The 23,280-nt window shown below is 40.3% G+C and overlaps 2 protein-coding genes across 2 annotated transcripts in view; one reads left to right on the top strand and one right to left on the bottom strand.

The window, feature by feature from the left end:
* The window catches only part of LOC136779621 (leucine-rich repeat-containing protein let-4), a 1,178,420-nt gene that overhangs the window by 118,149 nt on the left and 1,036,991 nt on the right, over window positions 1-23,280 (top strand). The gene's annotated exons all lie outside the window — the stretch shown is intronic.
* LOC136772361 (uncharacterized) lies at window positions 14,398-15,972 on the bottom strand. The gene is made up of 4 exons (XM_066725290.1): window positions 15,684-15,972; window positions 15,428-15,595; window positions 14,711-15,099; window positions 14,398-14,598 (listed from the first exon to the last, which is right to left on the bottom strand). Exons 1-4 carry the CDS (start codon window positions 15,970-15,972, stop codon window positions 14,398-14,400), a joined length of 1,047 nt encoding a protein of 348 aa, XP_066581387.1.

Genomic DNA, 23,280 nt, shown 5'->3' with positions numbered 1-23,280 from the left:
AAAATTCCTAACTCGATAAAAGATACTATCAATTCCGCAAAATTAACCCTTATTGCTGGGTTAGTTCGATCTCCAGCTGGAAAATGATGAGGGGCAGGGTTATGAGAGATTTCTACAAACGGTGCGAACAGAGAAACATACGCAATATGACAAGAGACGACCAGAAAGTAAAAGGCGCATGTTACAGGTGCCGTTACACTGCGTGTAGAGTGTAGACTATCGCGCGGCATGCCTATTTAAATGGTCTTTAAACCCTCATGAATAATACAATATTGGTACTATGGAAGATGACCTAATAAGATTATCACCTAAAAACGCTAAATTCACATTGATCAAAAGTTGGTAGTGCAGTCTGCATATTACCAACCGATTTGTCTCAAAACCTAAATTTGAGTATCTGGCAACGCTGGACTGTCAAACGTGCTGTCTGTCGTATGTGTGTGTTTACGCGTGTAAAGAAAGTATTTCAAAATATAACTATTGCCAGAGAGTATTCTGCATAGTTCATTCAATTTTGAATTTTCCAAATAGGTATATGTTAATTTGTGTAAATAAATTAAAAGAAATAAAGTACTTTGTGGGTATATTTATATTTTCTACATGTATTAGTGTCTGTGTGCAAAAAAGGAAACTAAATATTATCATATACTAAAAGGTCTGGCTTATGTTAAAATATTTTTTAATTATCATATTAGAAAATATTAAGAGCAGAAACATTAAGAAGAATAAATCTATTGACTGAACAGGGACTTTTGATATAATCCAGAGAATAAAGATCATGCCACTGAAATAACGTTTGGATGACTTTAAACATTATTTCAGTGGCATAATCTTTATTCTTTGGATTATCAAAAGACTGTTCAGTCAATAGATATATTTTTCTTAATATTTCGGCTCTTAATTATTTCAAATATGATAATTAAAAAAAAATTTACTATAATCCAGACCTAGTAGATGATAATATGAGTTTCATTTTTTACACACACACATACATATAGAAAACATAAATATACCCATAAAGTTTATTCTTTTTAATTTATTCAGTTAACATATACTTATTTTAAAAATCCAAAATTGAATGAACTATGCAGAATTCTCTCTGGCAGTATTTATATTTTGAAATACTTTCTTTTCACACGTAAACACATATATACGACAGACAGCACTTTTCATAGCCAGCGTTACCGGATACTCATTTTTAGGATTTGAGACTAATCAGTCGGTCATCTGGACTACCAGCTTTTGACCAATATGAATTTAGCGTTTTTAGGTGATAATCTTATTGGGTCATATTCTTATTAGGTCATCTTCCATAGTATCGCACAATGTTAATTTCGCATTTTATTCTGCTACAAGTAAATGTGCTTATAAATATTTGATACATTTTATGCTATCTTAAAAATGTTATTCAAACTTTCAGAACATTGGTATGTTTCAATTTTATGATGCAAGTCCCTTTCGTTGTTTAAAAGAACAAGAAAAATGGCATTAGGAACTCTTATGATTATTATAATGTTATTTTCATAATTTATTAGGCTTTAAACCTGCATGATTTAAAAATGTTTTAAGTATTCTTTAGTATGTTAAAATAATTGAAGATTGGGAAAAAGTAAAGTTCCGCAAGTGCAATTGTGCGATGCTTTTTTATAAAAGGCGATCTTGCTCGCTCATGAAGCTGGTAATAGTAGACACGTCGTGCAATGGCACCTAAGCTAAATGAAATTCAGGGTAAATGAATTTTTAAGTTGAATTCATGCCGCGCGTTGACTGTAGGCGTCACGCGCGTATTTCACGTGCCGTGTATCCGCATCTTATGGTATCAAATATTTTTCATTTTGATACAACTTTCATCTGTTTAAAAATTTTTCCTTATACTTCAATAGAGATTTATACCTGAAAAAGTCTTCGAGCAACACAAAAAGTGCGCTCTTATAGTGTTTTTCGTCATGAATGAATTTTTGCTACCTCATGAAAATTAGTTCATTGTTTTAGGCATACAAAACCTTTCTTTTGACACCACTCTCATCTTTTTAAAATATTTCCTATGTATGAAAATTAGACAAAAATGAATAATTATAAAAACGCGTCTTTTTTCCTAATGATGATGATAATTACATTATTTAGGCAATTTTTAATTGCAAAAATACTTATTCAATGACAGCGCAGCGTTTTCCGCTTGAAAATATATCAATTTCCTAAAATTATGGACATTTTGAGATGGTAGTGATTTCATTCTGTCGCCGTTTGGTCTGCTATCTTTAGCTTGATAAGTAAATTCATTCCCACGTTGGCCTCCTTTCCTTTGAAGTAGACTAACTTTACCACGTATTGATGGGAACAACACGCGGCGTGTAGAATGTTACGCCGGGCCATTCTCATGACCTGTGACGCGTCAAGCGACATTCAAATTTTACTCCAAAGACTCGAAAATGGGATTGAAAATAGAAAAGCGGCGTGAAAAGTGGCGCGCTAGAGCATTCTCACAGCGTCTGGCGCGTCACGCCACACGCCGTGTGATGGCAGCTTAATACTACAAGCGTTAAAAAAAATTGAATTACATTTTTTAAAGTTTGAAACATACCCTTTTCGATGGTGCATTCAAAATTGCTAACAAATATTATTAGATATGAATAAACGTCGTTTAAACACAAAGAAACATGATTTTACTACTCTTGTTCTTTTTTTAAGTTGAATTTTCAAAGACTTTCCCTTTAGCAGTCGACTTGGAACCTTTTTAACCGGTAGAATAAATGTCTGAAGTTAAAGAATGCATTATTCAACAATTAATTTTTCACTTCGGGAATTTAAAAATGGCGCCCAAACCGCAAAAATATTGCCAACACATTTGTGAATTATTTCCTCGTAGAAAAGGAACTTGTCATCAGAGTGCTAAAGGTAAAATTTCTTAGAATGTTTTAAAAAATATGTCTCAATTTTTTCAAAAGTTTTCGATTAATTTTTTTGTTTTGCAAATGACACAATTTTTGTAAAACCGAAAAACTCTTAAATCGCTTCAAAGATATTCTTATATATTTTGCGGCTAATTTTGAAAACATTTTATTCTTTTAAATTATTTCTTAAAACGTACTGTTTTTGAATAAAAAATTCACAAAATTTGAAATAACATGTTTTTTTGCTTCCACAATACACCGTTGTAACTCGGTTCGTTATCGGCGCATACTGTCATTTTTTTATTTGTGCACTACAGAAGAACTGGAAGTTCAGATTTGGAATATTTTTTATCTGCAACGGAACAATTTTTTCTTCTTCAAAACGATTTTCAAAGGAAAAATTCATACTTTTCATTTGTCTTTGCATTCATCGAATTTTGAATCTGTTCGCATATTTCGTGCAAAGGTGGAAGGTGCGCAAAGTTCATAAAAAAATATATTTAAATGTAAGTTCGAACGTTACGCGCCAAATTTAGTTGTATGACCCTGACAGCCATACGATCAACATTACAGTTATGCTCCCCGTAAAGCGGCAGTAACATAGTGGGCTCCGATCAGAACTCCTCGTGAAAAGGCCACTTTAACATTCTAGTTTATAATTTACAATTGTTAACCACAATTGTATTGATTCAGGTTAGAATTAAGTATTTACATTTATTCGTTATTATGTTTTAGCTAAAGCTAATTTACAATTCTCTTCTGAATATACAGTTACTATAAACTGCATCTTACGAGTCTTATATCTAACCTCGAACAAGCCACTTGGTTAAGTTTTGATCTCGGAAGTTACAAAAATACAAAAACCTATCAAAAAAACGAAAAAGACTATCTATATTTGTCGGCCTTCACGATGGTGATAGTTGGGCAACGAAAATAGTATTTATGGCAAACGGACAACAATGTGTTTTATTTAAAAAAAAATTGACAAGAATAAAATGTTTTCAAAATTAACTGAAGAATATGTAAGAATTTTTTTGAAGCTATTTGAGCGATTTTTCGTTTTGCAAAAATTGAGTAATTTGCGAAACAAAAATATTAATCGAAACTCGTTGAAAAAAATCATAAATATATTTGCCAAATTATTACGGTTTGGGCGCATTTTGAAATTACGGAAGCGAAAAATTAATTGTTGAATAATGCAGTCTTTAACTTCAGATATGTATTCCACCGTTTAAAAAGGTTCCAAGTCGATTGCTAAAGGGAAAATTTTTGAAAAATCAACTTAAAAACAGAAAAAGAGTGGAAAAATCATGATTTTTTGAGTTTAATCGACGTGTATTCATAAATAATAATATTCTTTAGCAATTTTGAATACACCATAGAAAAGGGCAGGTTTCATGCTTTAAAAGCATGTACCTCTCAATTTTTTCTAACGCTTGTAGCATTAGTTGTGAGCGGTGATAGACCGGTGCACGTTGAGTGGAATTCTCGGCCGAAACGGGTTAATCATATACTCAGATTTTCCATAAAAATTCGCTGTATTCCCCAAATAAAATTAATAAAGTCTAGAAGAATCGAAACCTAAAGCAAATATTACTACCACGTGTTCAATATTCTATACAGTAAATTTTTTAAGTGTAAATCTCAAAGAACACTTAATATGATCGCAATAGAATCGTAAACTGCGTAAAAAAATGTAGAATGCAAATAGGATGAGAGAGATTTTTGAAAGCATTCAAAAGAAGACTTGGAGAGACGACTTGCTGGTGCAACTTTCCAAGTCGCATTTCCAAGGCCATCGGCAATATACCTTCATTTTTATATCGTATGTCGGATAATTTTCCAAATAATGAAAAATTAAAATACATTATCACCTTTAAACAATACTGTTTTAATTATTAAAACACATACTAGTAGACTGTGTGTGACGTAGAAATTTATTTTTCATTTAAGTACACCAATAAACAACGATTACATAAGAAACTTTATTTTCAGTAACATAAATTTAAATATTTGTACAGGTAATAAGTTAACTTCATTATTGATCATCTTTATGAACTCATGTCCTCAAGAAACAGATCGGATTGTGAATTAGATGGTAAATCCTTGACAAAATAGAGAAAAATTTGATTAAACATTGAAAGCTTAAGAAATTTCGTGATCTGTATGTCAAATCATTTTTTGGGAATGCTAATCATTGCTTCAAGCTAATGTAATCTAGTATTATCATTATTGTAGATAATGATGTCTATTTACTTTCAGATTTGTTAATATTTTATAGTTCACTAGTAAAAATAGATGTGGTTATGTAAAAGTTATTCCAAAAATATCTATATTATAAATAAAGCAATAATTATTTTTTAATACCAAGTGTAAGTTTTTTTTTGTTGGTTTTTCTTTTTTGGGGTTTCTTAACGTGGAACAAAATAAGTTAATCACCCGCGAGAATTCGTGTCGCTTCATTTGAAATGATGCATTCTTGTTAACGTACCCTTGAAAAATAAAATATTGTAAGAAAGGGATAAAATATGATATTACTTTTGGTTATGTTTTATATCAATTAAATTGAATTTTTGTTTTTCATACGATATATTAGTAAATTTGGTCGCTTTAATTACACTCTTTACACTCAAAATAATTATGTTAGATATACTAAATTATTCAATTAAGTGCAAGCCGAGCTTGCCATCTTTTACACCTTTATCGTCTTATTATCTATTTCTACTCTTAAGTAAGCTTAGAAATAAAAGTGAAAAATATACGAAAGTTTTCGGAATTGGAAATCAATTTGTATTTGATTGAGAAATTCTAAATTAGCTATGCATGACGTTTTATTCCGTTTTAAGTGTAAAAAGTGTAATTAAAGTAGACTGATCTAATTTATAAATTAATATAAAAATCACTTGCATTCAATTGCATTTAAAATGTTTGCGGGTATTCCTTCTCGTACTCCGTTTCCTCTCGCCGAATAATTTTTCAATTTATCTGCCCCGACAGTTATTTTTAATAGTCGCCTGATCATTTCATTTGGCTTATTGGTCCACAATTTTAAATAAGCGAGGTCTGAGGAGCTAACATATACACCTGATCCTGAACGTATTTCAATCTAAAACATCTAATGCATATACATTTTATTATTAAAAAGTTTGATTCTTTATAATCTTTATAAAGGATAAGATGCCGATTGACTACTACGACGAAAAATAAGTAGAAATTATACAGGGTGTCCCATGAACGATGGCCATGTCAATACCATCGGATAGGGGACAAAAATCTAAGTAAAATAGTTATAAAAACTTTTTTGCTAGCACCCTTGGTTAAAAAGTTATTTGCAAATAAAGATTATCGATGACAATAGCCTTTCTTAAAGAGGATGACTATTTTGGTTGCATAATAACGCCAAAAATGCTAAGATTGTGTGAATTAAAATACAAAGAAAAACACAAAGCCAAACATCCACTTGAACCTATTGAAATGGTCGAAGGCCGATCGGCAGTTTCGAGTGCGAGCCTCATAACAATAATCAAATGATAAACACTAATTCACAAGCTCAAGTGGATGTTTGGCTTTGTGTTTATCTTATTATTTTAATTCCACAGAATCTTAGCATTTTTGACCTTATAATGCGACCAAAACAATCTTCCCCTTTAAGAAAGGCTGCTGTCATCGATAATCCTTAATTGCAAATAACTTTTTAACCAAGGGTGCTATCAGAAAAGTTTTTATAACTTTTTTACTTAGATTATTGTCCCCTGACCGATGGTATTGGCATAGCCATTGTTCGTGGGACACTTTGTATATATGTATATATCAGTGTAATAACCTTGTCGTCATGAAGCTCATCATTTTCGGTTGACTTTGATAATAAGAATTGTACTTCATTTATAAGCTGGAAAAGAGAAATTAGATTTTATCTTGATTATGATTTAGATTTTAAAGTTTGTGTTATACCTTAGTCAAACATGATGACTTTCTTGTGCGCTCTATGTTTAGACGATTTAATAATGCTTTTATTTACGATTTTAGTATCGCGTTTTGCCTTTTCGTGCTGCTGTTATCAGTAACTTCATTATTTTGAATTCCTCTTATATTTTCATAATTTTCCAGTATATTATATATTTCTCTTTAAAGCAATATACATTAATTTTTATTTAGTTCAAGATATAACCACCTTCATTACCGGTTACTCTCTCTCTCTTTCTGAATATAGTGCACGGCAGGAAGAAGATCTATCACTGTTACGTGACCGAACAGGACGGCTATCACTTCAATTTTCATCTCTGCCTTGTACGTTATTCACTGCAATATTGATTGAAGTCTTATTTTATTATTCATCGTTACTCTATAACATTTTAATAAAATTGATATAAGGCAATTCATCATGAGGCAATTTTTTAAGAAAAATTAATTCACAAATCACGCATGCTTCGAGTTAAGTTGTCGTTGCAATTTAATTCAGTTTATAGTACCATTACTTCATGAAATACTTATTGCGGATCTAAATTCTACAGTTGAATTTTAATCAATATATTATGCCAAAACTATTCGAAAGTTGAAGAACCAATTTTCATTATTGAATGTCCGATGACGGAGTAGATCAGTTCTGCCAGGAGAACGGAGGAAATATAGAGAAATATACTATATTTAAAAAAAATACCTTATGATCCATCAACCTATGGAATACCTCTACCATTGGTTGATTCTTCGTTACAAATTGGCTTTAATTTTAACAGTTCTTCATTGAATGTTTCCTGTTTCTTTTTATTTTCTAAACTTTTTCTATATGTTTTCAAATTTTCTCGTTTTACAATATTTTTCGGTCGTTTAAATGTACATTTGCTTAACTCCTTACGGAAAATTTTTCCATCTTTTGTCACACCAAGTTTCTTCAAATAATCTTCGTCGGCTATACATATAAAAATATCGAAAAGTTAATATAACGACTGTGACGCTACTGTCTATCTCAAGGGATAGTGTAGAAGGGGAGGGAGGAGTGATCCCTCACCGATCACGTTCGCGTCCCAATAGGCGACTTCCTACAAGACCCGGGCGCCTTCGATGTAATTATTTGATAATTCCCGAATATTTATTGATACAGAGGGGGTTCTAACCCTCGTACGCGAATATAGGGAAAGGGGTGCTAATACACTAATTCCTCAGCTTTGGTTAAACTCTCTTTATTATTAATTCCGTGCTCAATACACTATCCGGTCCTCCTTACACGGTATCAGTATGTTACGCGAGGTCCTAAATGTGGACGCGGCCTAAGTCGTGCGAACGCGGCTGAAGCCTCGATGACGTAGTAGCTAGCCCCGCGCTCGAGCCACTAGTTGGCGTTCGCGGCGGTCCCACCGAGTCGCGCGGTATTCGCGCGCCTCCGGCGGATTCCTAGGCTAACCACGACGCGACGTTACGCGGATAAGTCCCTATTTCCGCGCATGCGCGACACTCGACCGTTATTCGCACTCACTCCGTTCCCGCGTACTCAAACACAACAACGACCCGGATTGTTTACGTTTGGGAGTCTAAGGTCGCGAGTCCTCACGATGATTATACTAAGTCCGCGTCCTTGAACCAACTCAAGGGAAGGATCCTGTTAACGGTCAACTCACAACGAATCGATGTAATCGCGAACACTTTTACTAATTCGCGCTTCTACACAATATGCTTTCGTTATAGGTCCGACGGAATGACCACTCCGCTATGTTGTCCGCTTGCCCGTGACAGGTGAGCAGGGCCAGTGGTTCCCTATAAAACCGATCGGTGCTACGAGCCCTAAAGCCCTAGCACACCCCGGGACGTCACAGGACTTTAATACGAAACGAATAATCACCCTTATTTCAACTTTCAAAGGCTGGCTCTCTTCTCTCTCCTTCTCTCTGCTTCTCTCTCTTTCCCTCTCTTTCTCTCGCCCTTGATTCTTGCGCTTAGGGCCGGTGCACTCCGCTGTCCGGTATGGTTTCGCGGCTGGGCTGCAGTCGCTGCACTATCACTGTCCCTGGTTTTCTATGTAGCGGCTGTGGCTTCGGTCGCGAAGTTATATCGGCGGCGGGGAAGAGAATCCTGGCGCAAAGTGTCACCTTTGACATCTAAACTACATGTGTCGGGGCAGTCCGCGGGAGCAGGAAAGGCACTGCGCCTGTCCCGCCGCTGCCCCGCTACACTCATCGCGCGACACCAGGAAGCCGACAAGTTATCGATCCTCGATCAATAACTCATCGTTTGATAACTTCCTAGTTCGCACACGACCCGCCTATCTAGCGCTTGAAATTAGCAAAGCGCTAGATGGAAGCTATTGTAACGCTGTGGGAACGCAACGTTACAACTCCCCTCTCGTTAGGACCAACATGGGGGTGGCCAACTTCTTCCCGGTTGAAGCCGGCCTCTGGGGTGTTCCTATCTCCATCCTATTTTCTCCGGTGCGTGCAATCCTGCACTAACTACTAAAAAAAATGCTCGCTTCAAACACATACCATTTATTATCAAACAAAAAAAGAATATTATCTGGCTCCATACAAACTTAATTCAGACAAACAACGGGACTCGATACAAAAGAAAAAAAACATTACACGCGGACACGGACGGTTAGAGGTTAAGAAGCAGGAGGTCTTCCTCCATCGCCTACTCTTCCCGCTTCTTCTCTTCCTCCTTCCTCTCCTTTTTCTCCTTCTCCCTCTTCTTTTCCTCTCCTCTTCCCTTCTCTTCTCGACGACAACGCGGATGCGCTGCCGCCGAGCCTCATCCTCCGCCTCCTCCTTTTTCTTCCTCTCCTCCGCCCGCCTCCTTTGCTGGGCCCTTCCATGGCCCTTCCGACCACCCCATCTGCCCCGATGCGCCTTTTTCTTTGGCTTATGTACAGCCGGCCCGATTCCTGCTGCTGGTGGCGGAGGCACCCTCTGCGGGGGAGGACGAGTGTCCGTACAGGTGCGGGAGTAGCCCGCTCACCGCCGGAGCATCTCGTTCTCCCACCGCAGACGGCGATTCTCCACCTCCCAGTCGGCGGGCTGCGGTCCGGTGTACCCAGAGGCCTGGGCTTGGTGGTAGGCCGGAGGGTAGGGGGTACCCCGCTCAGGGTAGCGAGGCGGAGGGAGGGAGAACCACGGTTGGTGGTGGGTGGAAGGCTGATGGTGGTGGGAGGGTGGTAGGTAGCCGGCAGTGGGTGACCCACTGCTAGTAGGGGTCCGGGCAGAGGAATCCCCCTTGTAACCAGCAGTGGGTTACCACCTGTTGTAAATAGGGATCAATTCTGCAACGAGAATTGCACCGTCACGCATCAGTAAAAAAAAATCACGCGACACACGCATTCATCTATCACACACACAAGTCCGCATTCAGGTTCGCGAGGGTTAGGTTGGGTCTCGACGTGGACGCAGGCGTGCCGTCCACGTAGACGGGGCGGAATCCGACGAGTCGTTCACGACCGACATTTTCCGTTTTCCCGGAGTCCCTTTCCGTTTACCGGTCGGTTTTGGGGAAGGTGCAGGGTCGTCGTTCTTTTCCCCCGCAACGGTTTCCTCACCCGGTTCATCGACGCGTCCGGAACGCAAAATGACGTGACAAACGGTTTTAGATCCGAAACTTGGACCTTCGGATTACTACGGCCTTGATTCTCAAGCTCGTAGACGACCGGCGATATTACGCGAAATATTTTAAACGGACCCTCGTACGATGGTGCTAACTTCGCGGCAAAATTATCGGCTGACGACGATAACGTTCTACCGCGCTGCAACACCAAGTCACCTACCTGATACCTGACATCGCGCCGGCCACAATTGTAATAGCGAGCTTGACGGGCACTCGCTTTTTCTATCTCTACCTGCACGATATCATGAATCAAAGGAAGACGTTTTAGTCGCGCCACCCAATTTTCGGGGTCGCTCCTAAGTATTGTACGGGAACCTACAATCTCTCGCCGTAGATTCGAAGTAATTACTGGGTCTCGACCGAGTTTAAGTAACGCGGAAGATACTCCAGTCGACGAATGCATTATGGAATTAATCACGAAACGGAATTCTGCGAGATGTACGTCCCAGTCTCTGTGGTCGCTCTCTACAAATATCCTAATCATCGTTTTAATTACTCGATTCACGCGTTCTACCGGGTTAACTTGCGCGTGATACGGCGGAATAGTAAATTGCCTAATCTGATGCTCATTTAGAAATTTGGTCACTTCCTTATTTACGAACTCGGTACCGTTATCGCAAAGGAATATTTCCGGTGATCCCCAACGGTAAATAACCAGCTCGCTAAAAGCCTTCAAGATGCTTTTGGCGTCAGCTGTGCGGATCGCTCGCATTTCCACGTAACGACTGAAGTTGTCGAGGAAGACTACTACGTAATGCTGTTGGGCCTTACTCGGTGGGAAGGGGCCCATTATGTCTCCCGCAACCACAGTCCAAGGTCGCTCCACTAACCGAGTTCCCATAAATCTTACAGGGGTAAGCTGTACAGCTTTATGTTGCTGGCGGACTTTGCACCCGCGTATGAATGCTACGACGTCTTTGAAAACTCCCGGCCAATAGTAATCTTTGCAGATCCTAGCGTGAGTTTTCTGAACGCCAGCATGTCCGACAGAAGTATTATTGTGAGCTTCCTGTAGGGCTAAAAGTAGAGCCTGTCGCGGGAGGACTAACTTCCACGCATCATAATCGCGACCTATCGATTCGAGTATCACGTCCTGTCGATGGCAATACAGCCGGTTTCCCTCAACTTTCCAGTCCGGGTAAACCCGTGGTCGCTGAATTACTTTTCCGCGTCGTGCTGTATACCATGGGTCGCTCTCGAAGTCGATACGCGACTATGTGACCGAATTTCCGCTCGAATTTTCGCTTTTTCCTTTATTAACCGCAGAGACGCATTCATTTTCGGTGCCTATTGGGAGGGCGCGTGATAATGGATCGGGTACGTGATGCAATGCGCCTTTACGATGAACCATATCGAACGAATGATGTTGTAATTCGAGGGCCCATCGACCTAATCTCCCTACTGGATCTTTTAAGTTATGTAGCCAGCGCAAGCTAATGTGATCCGTGACAACCGTAAAATGATAGACTTCTAAATACGGTCTTAGTTTCCGAACTGCCCACACGACAGCGAGACACTCCTTCTCGTTCGTCGTGTAATTCCGCTCCTCTTTGGATAGTACTCGACTAGCGAATACAATCGGATGCTCTTCAGTTCCATGTCGCTGAGTTAATACTGCTCCTATTGCATAGTCGCTAGCATCTGTCTGTACTTGGAAAGGTCTCGAAAAATTGGGCCTTGTCACGACCGGGGCCGAACACAGCACTTCCTTCAATCGCTCAAAGGCAGTCTGTTGCTCTTGATCCCAATGCCAGTGCACACCTTTATGCAATAACAAGACGAGTGGAATTTTGTCCTTCAACAGGTTGAGTAAGAAGCGTGCATACCACCCAACCATCCCTAGGAATCGGCGTATTGTTTTTTAGTCTTTAGGCGACGGATAATTCATTAATGGCGCAGTTCGCTCGGGATCTGGAGTTAAACCATTACGATTGTAACGTTAATCCCGTCAGTGTGAGGGGCCACTCACACTACGGGTTTTCTCATTACCTTCGCCCGTCCTTATTTATCGGTATCAGGGCGCCAGTTGGTCAGTTGGGTGGCCAACAACCCTACGTTATCATTGGAGTCTTTCAACCCCATTCTCTATGCATCTTATACGGCCCTGCGGCCATGCATTTGGACGGTAGCGGTAGCCACGGTCGCTCAATATGCTAGGTTGTGGAGAGAGGGGAGGGTTCCTTGCGGAGGTCCCAGCCTCGCAGACCTACCTGCTGAAGGGCATACATTTATCCCTCACCACCCATACACAGGTGGTGGTGAGGAGTGCGGGAACATGCGGTATCATTGCCAAGCGTAGAGTTTGCCAGGAGCGAACCACCACGGAGGCAATGTTCGCGGCCCGTTCAGCCATAGCGCAAGCCTATGGGATTACGGAGGGCACCGGTACACATTCCAACGGGCTAACTACGCACCTGCACAACCCACTATGCATTGGCCGGTATCCTGTCGTGACGTACATGCAGGCTGGCCTATAGCACACGGCTCACGTACGCGAACGGACCCATGGCTGCTGAGTGCCGCGTCACGCGCTCACCAGCACGCACGGACACATCAGCACAGTCCCATGGTCGCGTTCCGACTGCCTGCTATGGCAGTTTGCGCACGACATTCGCGCAGCCTGCTTGAAGCGCGTAACCAGCGTTCAAGCCAGACTCGATGTTCTATCTCTCCTCCTCGTGGGGACTTATAGACACGGTCATTCTTTTTAGGACTCTCCGAGGCCGCTTCTCCTTATCTCAGGTTACCTGGGTTGTTTGGCATGGCCCTGCCTTACTTCTCAGTGTAGCCTGGACATCGTTTACTGGAGCGCCGGTCTTTTCATCTGGACCTCAGCCTGTCAACGGGGTCTATCCTTGACGTTAGCTATAATCCACTCGTGAGCCTATCTCACGAGTCGGTAACGTAGGGATTAATAATATCCAATGTTCGGTAGCTTTTATACTTTTTATTCGGTATCTCGTATACGTAACGGGGAACTTCGTTACACGATTTATCAGATACCTAAGGAACCGAACCTCCGACCTGCAAAATATACTTTTCTCGCGATAGATTTCTAGACCCGCGAATCGAATAATATTCAACACACGCTCTAACTATCCTAGGTGTTCCGCGAACGTGTTCGTTATAATTATTATATCGTCCAGATAGACAAACACGTATGGATCGAACTCAGGTGAAATTAATTCATCCATCATTCGCTGGATCGTCGCAAGAGCATTCGTAAGACTGTACGGCATACGCCTAAATTGGAAGAGTCCTTTTCCGGGTACTATAAACGCTGTAATTTCCCGACTCTCGTCTCCTAGCGCTATTTGGAAGTACGCTTCACTTAAATCTAACGTCGAAATGTATCTCGCGTGGCGAAGTTTATCGAGAATGCTATCGATATGCGGAATCGGGTACGCGTCTTTGCGCGTTATCTCATTCACACGTCGAAAATCTATGAAAAATCGATATTTTCCACCCGCTTTTGGTACTATAATCGGACAGCTGGCCCAAGCGCTCGTGGAGGGTTCAATAATCCCTACAACCAATAATTTATTGACCTCTTCGTGCGCTACTTTATAGATCACCGGCGACACTCTCCTTCCGCTTGGCGGATTGGAACCTGACCCTGGACATCTATATGATGTTTGATCAGGGTAGTCGCCGGGACTGGTCCAACAATCTCGGGGAAGTTATCACTTAGAAATTTCTCTAATACCGCGTTTTTCTCGCTAGTCATTTCAGCGATAGCACAACACGAAGTTACGTGTGTCTCATTTGAGCTTGCCTCGTTTATTTTCGCGAATCTTAAATTTACTCGGTCGCGCGTTTGCCATAAATCGCGCGAAGTATCAATTATAACTCCGAATAATCGGAAAAAAATCCATACCGAGAACACAGTCGTAGTCTAAAACCGGTACCACGCGGAAATACATTACTTTTCTTGTTCTTCTAGATCTAATTCTAGCGCAATAACCCCAATTACTTGTGTTTCTGTCCCATCGGCCGTACGCATTACTCTATCTTGCAACCTGTCAATCTTCGCTTGGATTCTTTCCAGCGTTCGATGTCCGAGGTACGATCGCGATGCTCCCGTATCTATTAGTGCAGGAAAAATTTGTCCAAATAATTCTAACTGCAAATAATAGCGGCCATCGGTATTCGGTTGATTAGGGAACCCATCACTCCGAACATAGCGACGAGTTCGGAGTATGATGTTCCATTTCCCCCCCCCCCTCCCCCCCCACCTGGCCAAGAGTCGCGGTGCGCTCCTTGGACAATATTTCGTCCAAAGCACACAAATGATCGGATAAACTACTCGGTTCAATTTCGTTTATCGAATCTTCAGGGTTACTTTTTAATGAAGGTCGTCTTCCTACTTCTGAGGTAAAAGTACAAACGCTCTCTTCACTAGAATCTTCACCGCTAAAGTCCGGTCGCGTCGAATTAGGCTCATCTTCTGACTCGGAGGTCGAAGAGACCCGCAAATTTTTTTGTTCGCTTTCCGACGCGTAATCTTCGTAGTCCGTGCTACTCACCGATGAGTCCCTCCACGATTCGGAATCGGTGAATCGTACCGTCCTACCATATGCACTAAGACTGTCAGCCGGGCCCGCGCGAGCTTCCTCTTCGAGCCCTAGTGCCCGTTTCCCGGATTTCTCGCATTCCCGTAAACATTGTTCAGCAGACTTTGTCCTATAGTCGACGCGGACGTTGTCGGTGGCCACTGCGCTTGAGTGTAAGCTAGCGCGGATGTGGTCACCGTTTGGCGTAAGTCATTGGCGGCGGTTGTATCGGGACCTGCAGCCCAGCTGATTGTTGAGTCCACCATGGCGCAGGCGTAATCGCGGCCTGAGTCGGTTCACGCGAGAGACACTCCCTCGTATAGTGTCCTCTTCCACCACAACGATGACATATTGCGGTGTCGCGGAATTGACCCCCACGATCTGGATATCGCGACAGACCCGTTACTTGTCCTCTCGGAGCTCGTAAAGAGGAATTTGGTCTTCGCTGACCCTGTTTTGGAGCTGCCGCGATAGCACCTAGCTCGTCCGACCAATTGCTACGGTGTCCGCTATGGCCTAAGCTCTCTTCCCTACCCCCTTTTGTCGGAATGTCTTCGGGAAGATCTCCTAGACGATTTCTTGTGAAATTCCCGCGAACTATCTGACCCTGAGTTAGAGTCGCTGGTCGATCAAGACGAGCATCGTTTGGATTTACCGCGTTTTCCTTTTCTTGATCGCGATTTCTTCTTTTTCGGCTTCTCATCGTCCGATTTCTTCGCGTTCTTGCCGGTTGCGTCGCTTTTCTGCTGTTTCTCTGACTTTTTCTCGCTTTTTTCGGAAATCGCAAAGAGAGCTTCACGATTTTTACGCGACGATTTATCTTCTTCGCGCGTTTTCGTAGCTCCCGGCGGTGGTTTGAACGCCTTATCTATCTCCGCGGTCTTCTCTATTTCCCGACCTATTTCGCGCAAACCCGTGAATGAATCAAAATCCCTACGAAACATTCTACGGCGGTGACTGGGACGTAGGTTTCGATAAACCAGGTCCAATTGAACCGAGACGGAAGGGGTTGGCCTAATTTATTTTAAAATCGACCGAATACGCACCAAATACGCCTTAATCGACTGGCCCTCCCTTTGTGTTTGTTGTCGCGCTTTCTCCCATTTCGAGTCGTTATCTTCCTCATCTCCGAATTGGCTGAGGAAGGCCTCGCGGAAGTCACGCCATGTTGAGCAGGAGCTGCCTTCGACCTTAAACCAGGCTTTGGCTTCCCCGCTTAATACGACTGGGACGGTTTCCCTAATCTCGCTAAACGTTAGGTCGGAAACATTGCGGCAATGTTCTAAATTCTCTATAAAGTCTTCGGCGTCGTCAGCATCATGATTCTTAAACCGAATACCCCACTTCCGGAAGGAATCTATCACCCGCGTTCCTCTCCGGCTGGAGTATCGTGAGCTAGACTCGCTCGATCTCTCCGAACTCGATGATCTAGTTCGCGATCGGTATTCTGAGGGTTGTCGACAGCGACTAGTCACACCCCGGCTTGTTCCCGGCGAATCTCTATTAATTTCGCGGGGTTGAGGCATCTCTTGTGCTCTTTCGACCGGTGCAGGTTTTTGCGCTCCAGCCGACTGATACACAATTACTAACTGCACGATGCTATCTAGTAATTCGGGTGGAACCGCTCCTACCGGCGCATTTCTTTCCCTCGAATACTCCGGGTTCGCTGGGGTCTGGTCGTGCGGTTCCGAAGACCGCTCATCAAGATGACGCCTCCGAAAGCCCGATCTGTCTGAATCTGATTCAAACGTAACCCCTCGTTTTGGTTTCGGCGTGAGTTTGCGATTTTTATCAATACATGTCAAATTCGAGTCGCTACTCTCCTCTGACATAGTTATCTGTCGCGTGGTTTCCCCTTCACGCGGGGTCTCAAATAATTCGCGAAGCGCATCTTCCGATTGCCGACTTAACTTCGGATTCGTTTTCGGTGTCGCTAATCCGTCATTGTTGGTGTTTATCGCCGAAAGGGTTGGAAGCGGCTGAGGTGGGACGGTGGGATTGAATGGTTCCAATTGATCCACTCGCGGATTCCACTGAGCCGCTTCCGGTCCGAAACTCTCGCGTAACCTATGACGCACTAATCGATCGCGTAGTTGATCTTCTAAGCTATCGCGCATATTTAGCTCCGCGTCCGTTAATGCTCTTATTAATTTGCTGCGCGGCATATTTTTCGCGTACCGTCGTAATTCGTTACGTTCCATTAGTATTTCGCGGTCGCGTATCGACATTCCACTCGGTTTATCGGAATCCGACATAATTTCCTACTCCCGAAACTAATTGCCAAAACCACAACAAAAAATTATTTCTGTTTCCGCAAAAAACCAAAACAAAAATTCTATCCGCGTTAGGGGTGCGAGAAAAAAAATTGTCCGCCACTCGACCTACTATAAAAAGAATTGTTCTCAATCCCCCAAAAAAATTTTTACTCTCAAAAAGCTATTCTGAAATCCAAAAAAAAAATAGCACTCTACCACGCGTACGAGACCTCACTCCGTGGGCCCCACGTTGGGCGCCAAATTGTGACGCTACTGTGTATCCCGAGGGATGGCGTAGAAGGGGAGGGAAGAGTGATCCCTCATCGATTGCGTTCGCGTCCCAATAGGCGACTTCCTACAAGACCCGGGCGCCTTCGATGTACTGTTAATAATACCCGAATACTTATTTATACAGAGGGGGTTCTAACCCTCGTACGCGAATTTAGGGGGTGGGGTGCTAATAACTATAATTCCTCAATTCCGTTTAAATTATCTTTATTATCAATTTCGTATTCAATTCTATACAATGTTCTTCTCACAATGTTTAGCCATGCTAGCGCGAAGTCCCAATTGTGGGCGCGGCCTAAGTCGTGCGAACGCGGCTGAAGCCCCGATGACGTAGTAGTTAGCCTCGCGCTCAAGCCACTAGTTGGCGTTCGCGGCGGTCCCCACTGAGTCACGCGGTACTCGCGCGCCACCGGCAGACTCCTAAGCCAACTACTACGCGATGCTACGCGGATAAGTCCTTATCCCGGCGCGTGCGCGTCACTCGACGGTTATTCGCGCTTACTAAGTTCCCGCGTACTCGATCACAACACGACCCGGATTGTTAAGGTTTGAGAGTCTAAGGTTGCGAGTCCTCACAATAATCGTACTAAGTCCGCGGCCTTGAACTGACTCAAGGGAACGATCCTGTTAACGGTCAACTCACAACGAATCGATGTAATCGCGCACACTTTTACTAATACGCGCTTTTACACAATATGCTTTTTGTTATAGGTCCGTCGGAATGACCACTCCGCTAGGTTGCCCGCTTACCCGTTACAGGTGAGCAGGGCCAACGGTTCCCTATAAAACCGATCGGTGCTACGAGCCCTAAAGACCCAGCACACCCCGGGACGTCACAGGACTTTGACAAGAAACAAATAATCACCCTTACTTCGGCTGGGAAGGGCTGGCTCTCTTCTTTCTCTCTCTCTCTCCGGATGCCCAGTGCTGGCCCTTAAGGCTGGAAATCTCTGCTGTCCGATATGGGTTGTGGCAGGGTGGGAGTCGTCACACTTCACTGTACTATTCCGTATTTTCCTATCTGCAGCGGCTGCTGCATTGTCGCTAAATATCGGCGGCGGGGACCAAATCGGCACTATGAGTGTCACCTAAGACCTAACTACGTGTGTCGGGGCAGTCCACGGGAGCAGGTAAGGCACTGCGCTTGTCCCTCCGGTGCTCCGCTACACCCATTGCGCGACACCAGGAAGCCGATAAGTTATCGATCCTCGAGCAATAACTCATCGGTTGATAACTTCCTAGTTCGCACACGACCCGCCTATCTATCGCTTGAGATTAGCAAAACGCTAGATGGCAGCTATTGTAATGCTGCGGGAACGCAACATTACAGCCAAGAATCCCCTGCAAGCTTTTCACTATTAAAAATTGGCTTCCAAATTTTGTAATTTCTCTACCTTTTCTTTAGGTTTAACTCTCAACATTAACTTTTCATTATGGCTCTTTCTATGGTAAACTGGTATCATTTCTGACTTCTTCTATTAAATATTACAGCTCAAGCCTGCACAATGACACAATAAACACGTTATTATAATTCAATTTGAATTAAAATATCACTAAGTACCAAAAAATGTATTATATATTGTATTATAAAATTTAATGTTATTTTTATAAAAAATTACATTTGAATATTTTTTTTGAGAAAATAATAATTTGTTTCTCTTCTGATTTGGGAAGCGTAGAGAAATATTTGGTTATAATACTTTTTTATATTATAATTGAATATTAAATAACAATTAGAAAATATACATCTACTTTTCTTTAATCGTAGTAATAAGAAAGTTTTATTGTTTCCTTGAAAATTGTTTGTGTATATAATAAGCAGAAACTGTTATTGTCTCATGGAAAATTATTCTTATCCCACAAAAAACAGACTTCGCCTGTAAAAAAAGGCGGCAAGTACATAAACCATCTAACATAAATAATATAGTAATGTTATCCAATAAAAAAAAGTAGTGTAATCCAAATATTAGGCAAGTGTATTTTTTCACCTTAACAAAAGTTAAATTTTTGAAAACAAAAGGAACAAAAAGTTACTTGCCGAGCCCGTAATGTCTATGCACAGTGAGAAATAGAACCGTCTGTGGTTCGGCTAACTTCACTCTGTATTTTAACATGAAATTTGCTGTACTACGCTATAGCTGAATCTCACACACGATTCAATTTCCCACTGTGCATGGACATTACGGGCCCGACAAATAACTTTGTTGTTACTTTTTTTCTTCAAAAATTTAACTTTTGCTAAGGAAAAAAAGTAAAATTGCCGAATATTTGGATTTCACTACTTTTTTTTATTGGATAATTTTACTATATTATTTATGTTAGATGGTTTATATACTTGCCGCCTTTTTTTAAAGGCAAAGTCTGTTTTTTGTGGGATTTCGTAACGTCTTGTAAGAGTATAATATTTAAAAAAATAAATTATTCTTTTAATTTTTCTACAAAATTTAAAGAAAATTTCCACACTTCTCATTTTTTGAAACAGCAGCGATTAAGTAATAAAATAATATATATTAATATTGAAAAAATTTCACAGTCAACACATTCAGTTTATTGATATTTGTAATGCATTCTGCATGAATGAACTTCCTAATTAATGCCCCGGCTACTTGTTTACTGTTGTCAGTTCCACTATAATGAAAGTTTGATTAAAATTTTCATAATCAATAAACATACTTTCAACATATCAAAATAATGAAGTAAAATATTTGTTTTAATTAATAAACATTTTCTGTTTATCAACATTTGACTTTTTACCACGATCTGACCATGCCAGACTTCACTAGTTTCATCAATTGCTTGAGATGATATTAGGGCATGACTGGACAAGCAATTCGCAAAGCTTTGAATAAGTTACAATCAAGCATATATTCAAAGCTGACATTGTCGTTTTGCATATACCACGTTTCTTTTTACCACCAAATACTCTCACATTTATGCTGCTAATTCTTGACAAAGGTCACATAGGAGATACATTGGCGAGTAGTCCTTATAACATTTCCTGTGCCAGAGTCCTCAGATGTTCGTTTCGCAAATTGTTACACACTTTTGAAACTGGTCATATTTGTGGTGCTGCAAAATGGAGTGGAAACCGTTAATTTTTGGACTGAGTTTCAATTGAGAATAAACGTGCATTTTTTCATCCATACCAATAACCAGTATACTGCCTTTGGCCTAGAATACGAGCATAGGTAACAGAGGAAAACAATCAGCAGTTATTATCTCAATTTTACAGAATTTCATCCAATGAGTCTCATCCTTAATTTATGGCTGAGCAATGGGCGACGTTTTTCTAGAAATTGGCTTATTCTTACTTTGCCAATCTTTCAATGCTTTCATCTTTGCCTGTTTCAAGTACCAAAATGCAGGAGTAAAAAGCCCAATGTTTGATTCAATTCCAATAGTCAGTATGTGAGCGAACCTTCTTCCTTGGTTTTCTAATTCAATTGTACCAAATGTATTTAAGTCAAAGCACAAGTATTGCTATTTGCTATAATACACTTGCGCAGTGACTGTAAAATACTAAATGATAACACTATGAATAAGCCTGAAATCAAATTCATCATTTAACAATCTTAATCTTCAAAGAAAATAAATATTTGAAGGAACATGAAGCATCTCAGTTACTTACCAGTATTTGATGTTGCCCCATCTCCATTTTCTTTATTGCTTGGTGACCTAACTTCTGTAATACATGGTTGTCTTCGCATTTTTTGTAAACATCTATTATCCTATAATTAGCTTAAAGCCAAACACTAGTCAACTTGTACTTTACGTAGATGAAGGTTCATCGGAATGCTTCATATTTTCCAAACAAGCATTACTATAAATTAGTCTGAAATATTAGTTTGCATAAATGATATAACCTATCGAACAATTGATATCCATATCAGTTTAAAAAGAAAAAAAGTTAAACATAAATTTTATTAAAGATTTCCACACCTGGAAGTCGAGCATATGATCAAGAGACACGGTGGGGTCTCAACGGCAAGTACATAAAAGTAGGTATAGACGTGTCTATACCGCCGTCGAGGCACTACAGTATCTTATACAGCAAGTTTGGCCGTCTCAATTTTTAAGTCGATTTTTCTCCTTAAATATTACACTGTCATGATTTTAGTAAAGCTTTTCTTGAAATGGTTTGGAACAAGCTTTTATTTGAGCACATGAACATCAAAATTGGTTCACGCAATCCAGAGATCTCATAATCTGTTAGCTATATATATAAAGAAAAATTTAATTTCTTTCCGTCATATTCTTCACCAGCCAGAATGTAAGTCTCGATCTGAAGTTAATCATTAAAGAAAATGACGTTATATTTACAAACTCGCCGACTAACTAATCGATAAAACTAGTCCGGCGGGCGGCGACTAACTGCTAACTGTCAATTGTATTACCGGCATAACCCTAAAATTTTCATCCTAATTACTCAGCTGTGATGATAGTGCAATATAATTAAAACTGGATAATTAATAAGGAATAAACATGAAGGAGTCAGCAAGTTCATCAGATAAGTAACACTGTATTGTATTATATGTTAATAAAATTTTTAATTTGGTGGTACTTTGTGGGATTTATTTCAGGTTATAATATGCAGCTGTGATTGTAGGACTTCAAACATGATATAATTGAAAATTTCAAAACATTAAGCAAAACTAGCATACTCGATGGTATTATTGAATTTACTAAATTATGTACATTATCCTATGGTAAAGTATGTATAACTCATTAAACCGCATGAAATGTATATAGATACACATTAATAGTTTATTTACTTATTCTTTAATTCAGGTCAAGCTTGTATTTAACATTAACAATTACTTTGTTGAGTCTCTCTTTTCGGATGTACTTGAAAGGTTATTGAATTCCATGATGACACAAACACAAAAACGTTCTTGGGAGGATGAACAAACAGTGGAATAGTTGCAGGAACAGCAATGGGGTATTATGGTTTTGGATGAAGTGCATATAATTTCGTGCAAAAATACTCCATCGGGTACTAACAATTGTCTAACCCTAATTTAATTTATGTCTAACGGCTGCATTAATAAGAGAAGATGGTAAAGAATTGAATATCTGAAACGATTAAAGAAAACTAGTATACTCAATCGTATTATTGAATTTACTAAATTATGTACATTATCATATGGTAAAATATGTATAATTAATGAGTTATGCATACTATACAATATGGTAATGTCTATAATTTAGAAAATTTAATAATTCCATATAGTGTACTAGTTTTGCTTATCTTTTTATAGTACAGTATCTGTTTAAAATGTATATAGATAAAAATTAATTGTTTATTTAATCTTTAATTCAGGTCATAGTAAAGTACTTTGGTATTATGCAACTACGGAGCTTTGGTTGTGCAATGGAATCAGCAATTTCAAATGTGGTCAACTGCTGATGACTGGATGTTATATCTGTTTACTACTGAAGGAAAAGAGAAGCCAATGGGCTATAGTTTTTCAGTAACAACATATTGCATGATGACACATACACAAAAATGTCCTTAGGAGCCTAACAAACAGTGGAATAGTTGCACGAACAGCAATGGGGTATCATGGTTTTGGATGAAGTGCATATAAATTCTTGCAAAAATATTCCATCGAGTACTAACAATTGTCTAACCCTAATGTAATTTATGTCTAACGGCTGCATTAATAAGAGAAGATGGTAAAGAATTGAATATCTGAAAAGATTAAAGAA

The sequence above is a fragment of the Prorops nasuta genome, unplaced genomic scaffold (genome assembly GCF_024137725.1).
Source record: "Prorops nasuta isolate Cenicafe-Biocafe unplaced genomic scaffold, Cenicafe_Pnas_1.2 PNAS00001, whole genome shotgun sequence".
Classification (NCBI taxonomy): Eukaryota; Metazoa; Arthropoda; class Insecta; order Hymenoptera; family Bethylidae; genus Prorops; species Prorops nasuta.
This window is presented reverse-complemented; position numbering and strand designations above follow the sequence as displayed.

What these genes read in the sequence shown, in the direction of transcription:
- LOC136772361 (XM_066725290.1), bottom strand. Translation starts at nt 15,972, where the DNA reads ATGTTTCGTAGGGATTTTGATTCATTCACGGGTTTGCGCGAAATAGGT. An exon ending in TCCGAGAGGACAAGTAACGG is followed by an intron (nt 15,100 to 15,427) that starts GTCTGTCGCGAT and finishes AACGGGCACTAG; the next exon opens with GGCTCGAAGAGGAAGCTCGC. An exon ending in GCACCGCGACTCTTGGCCAG is followed by an intron (nt 14,599 to 14,710) that starts GTGGGGGGGGAG and finishes TATTATTTGCAG; the next exon opens with TTAGAATTATTTGGACAAAT.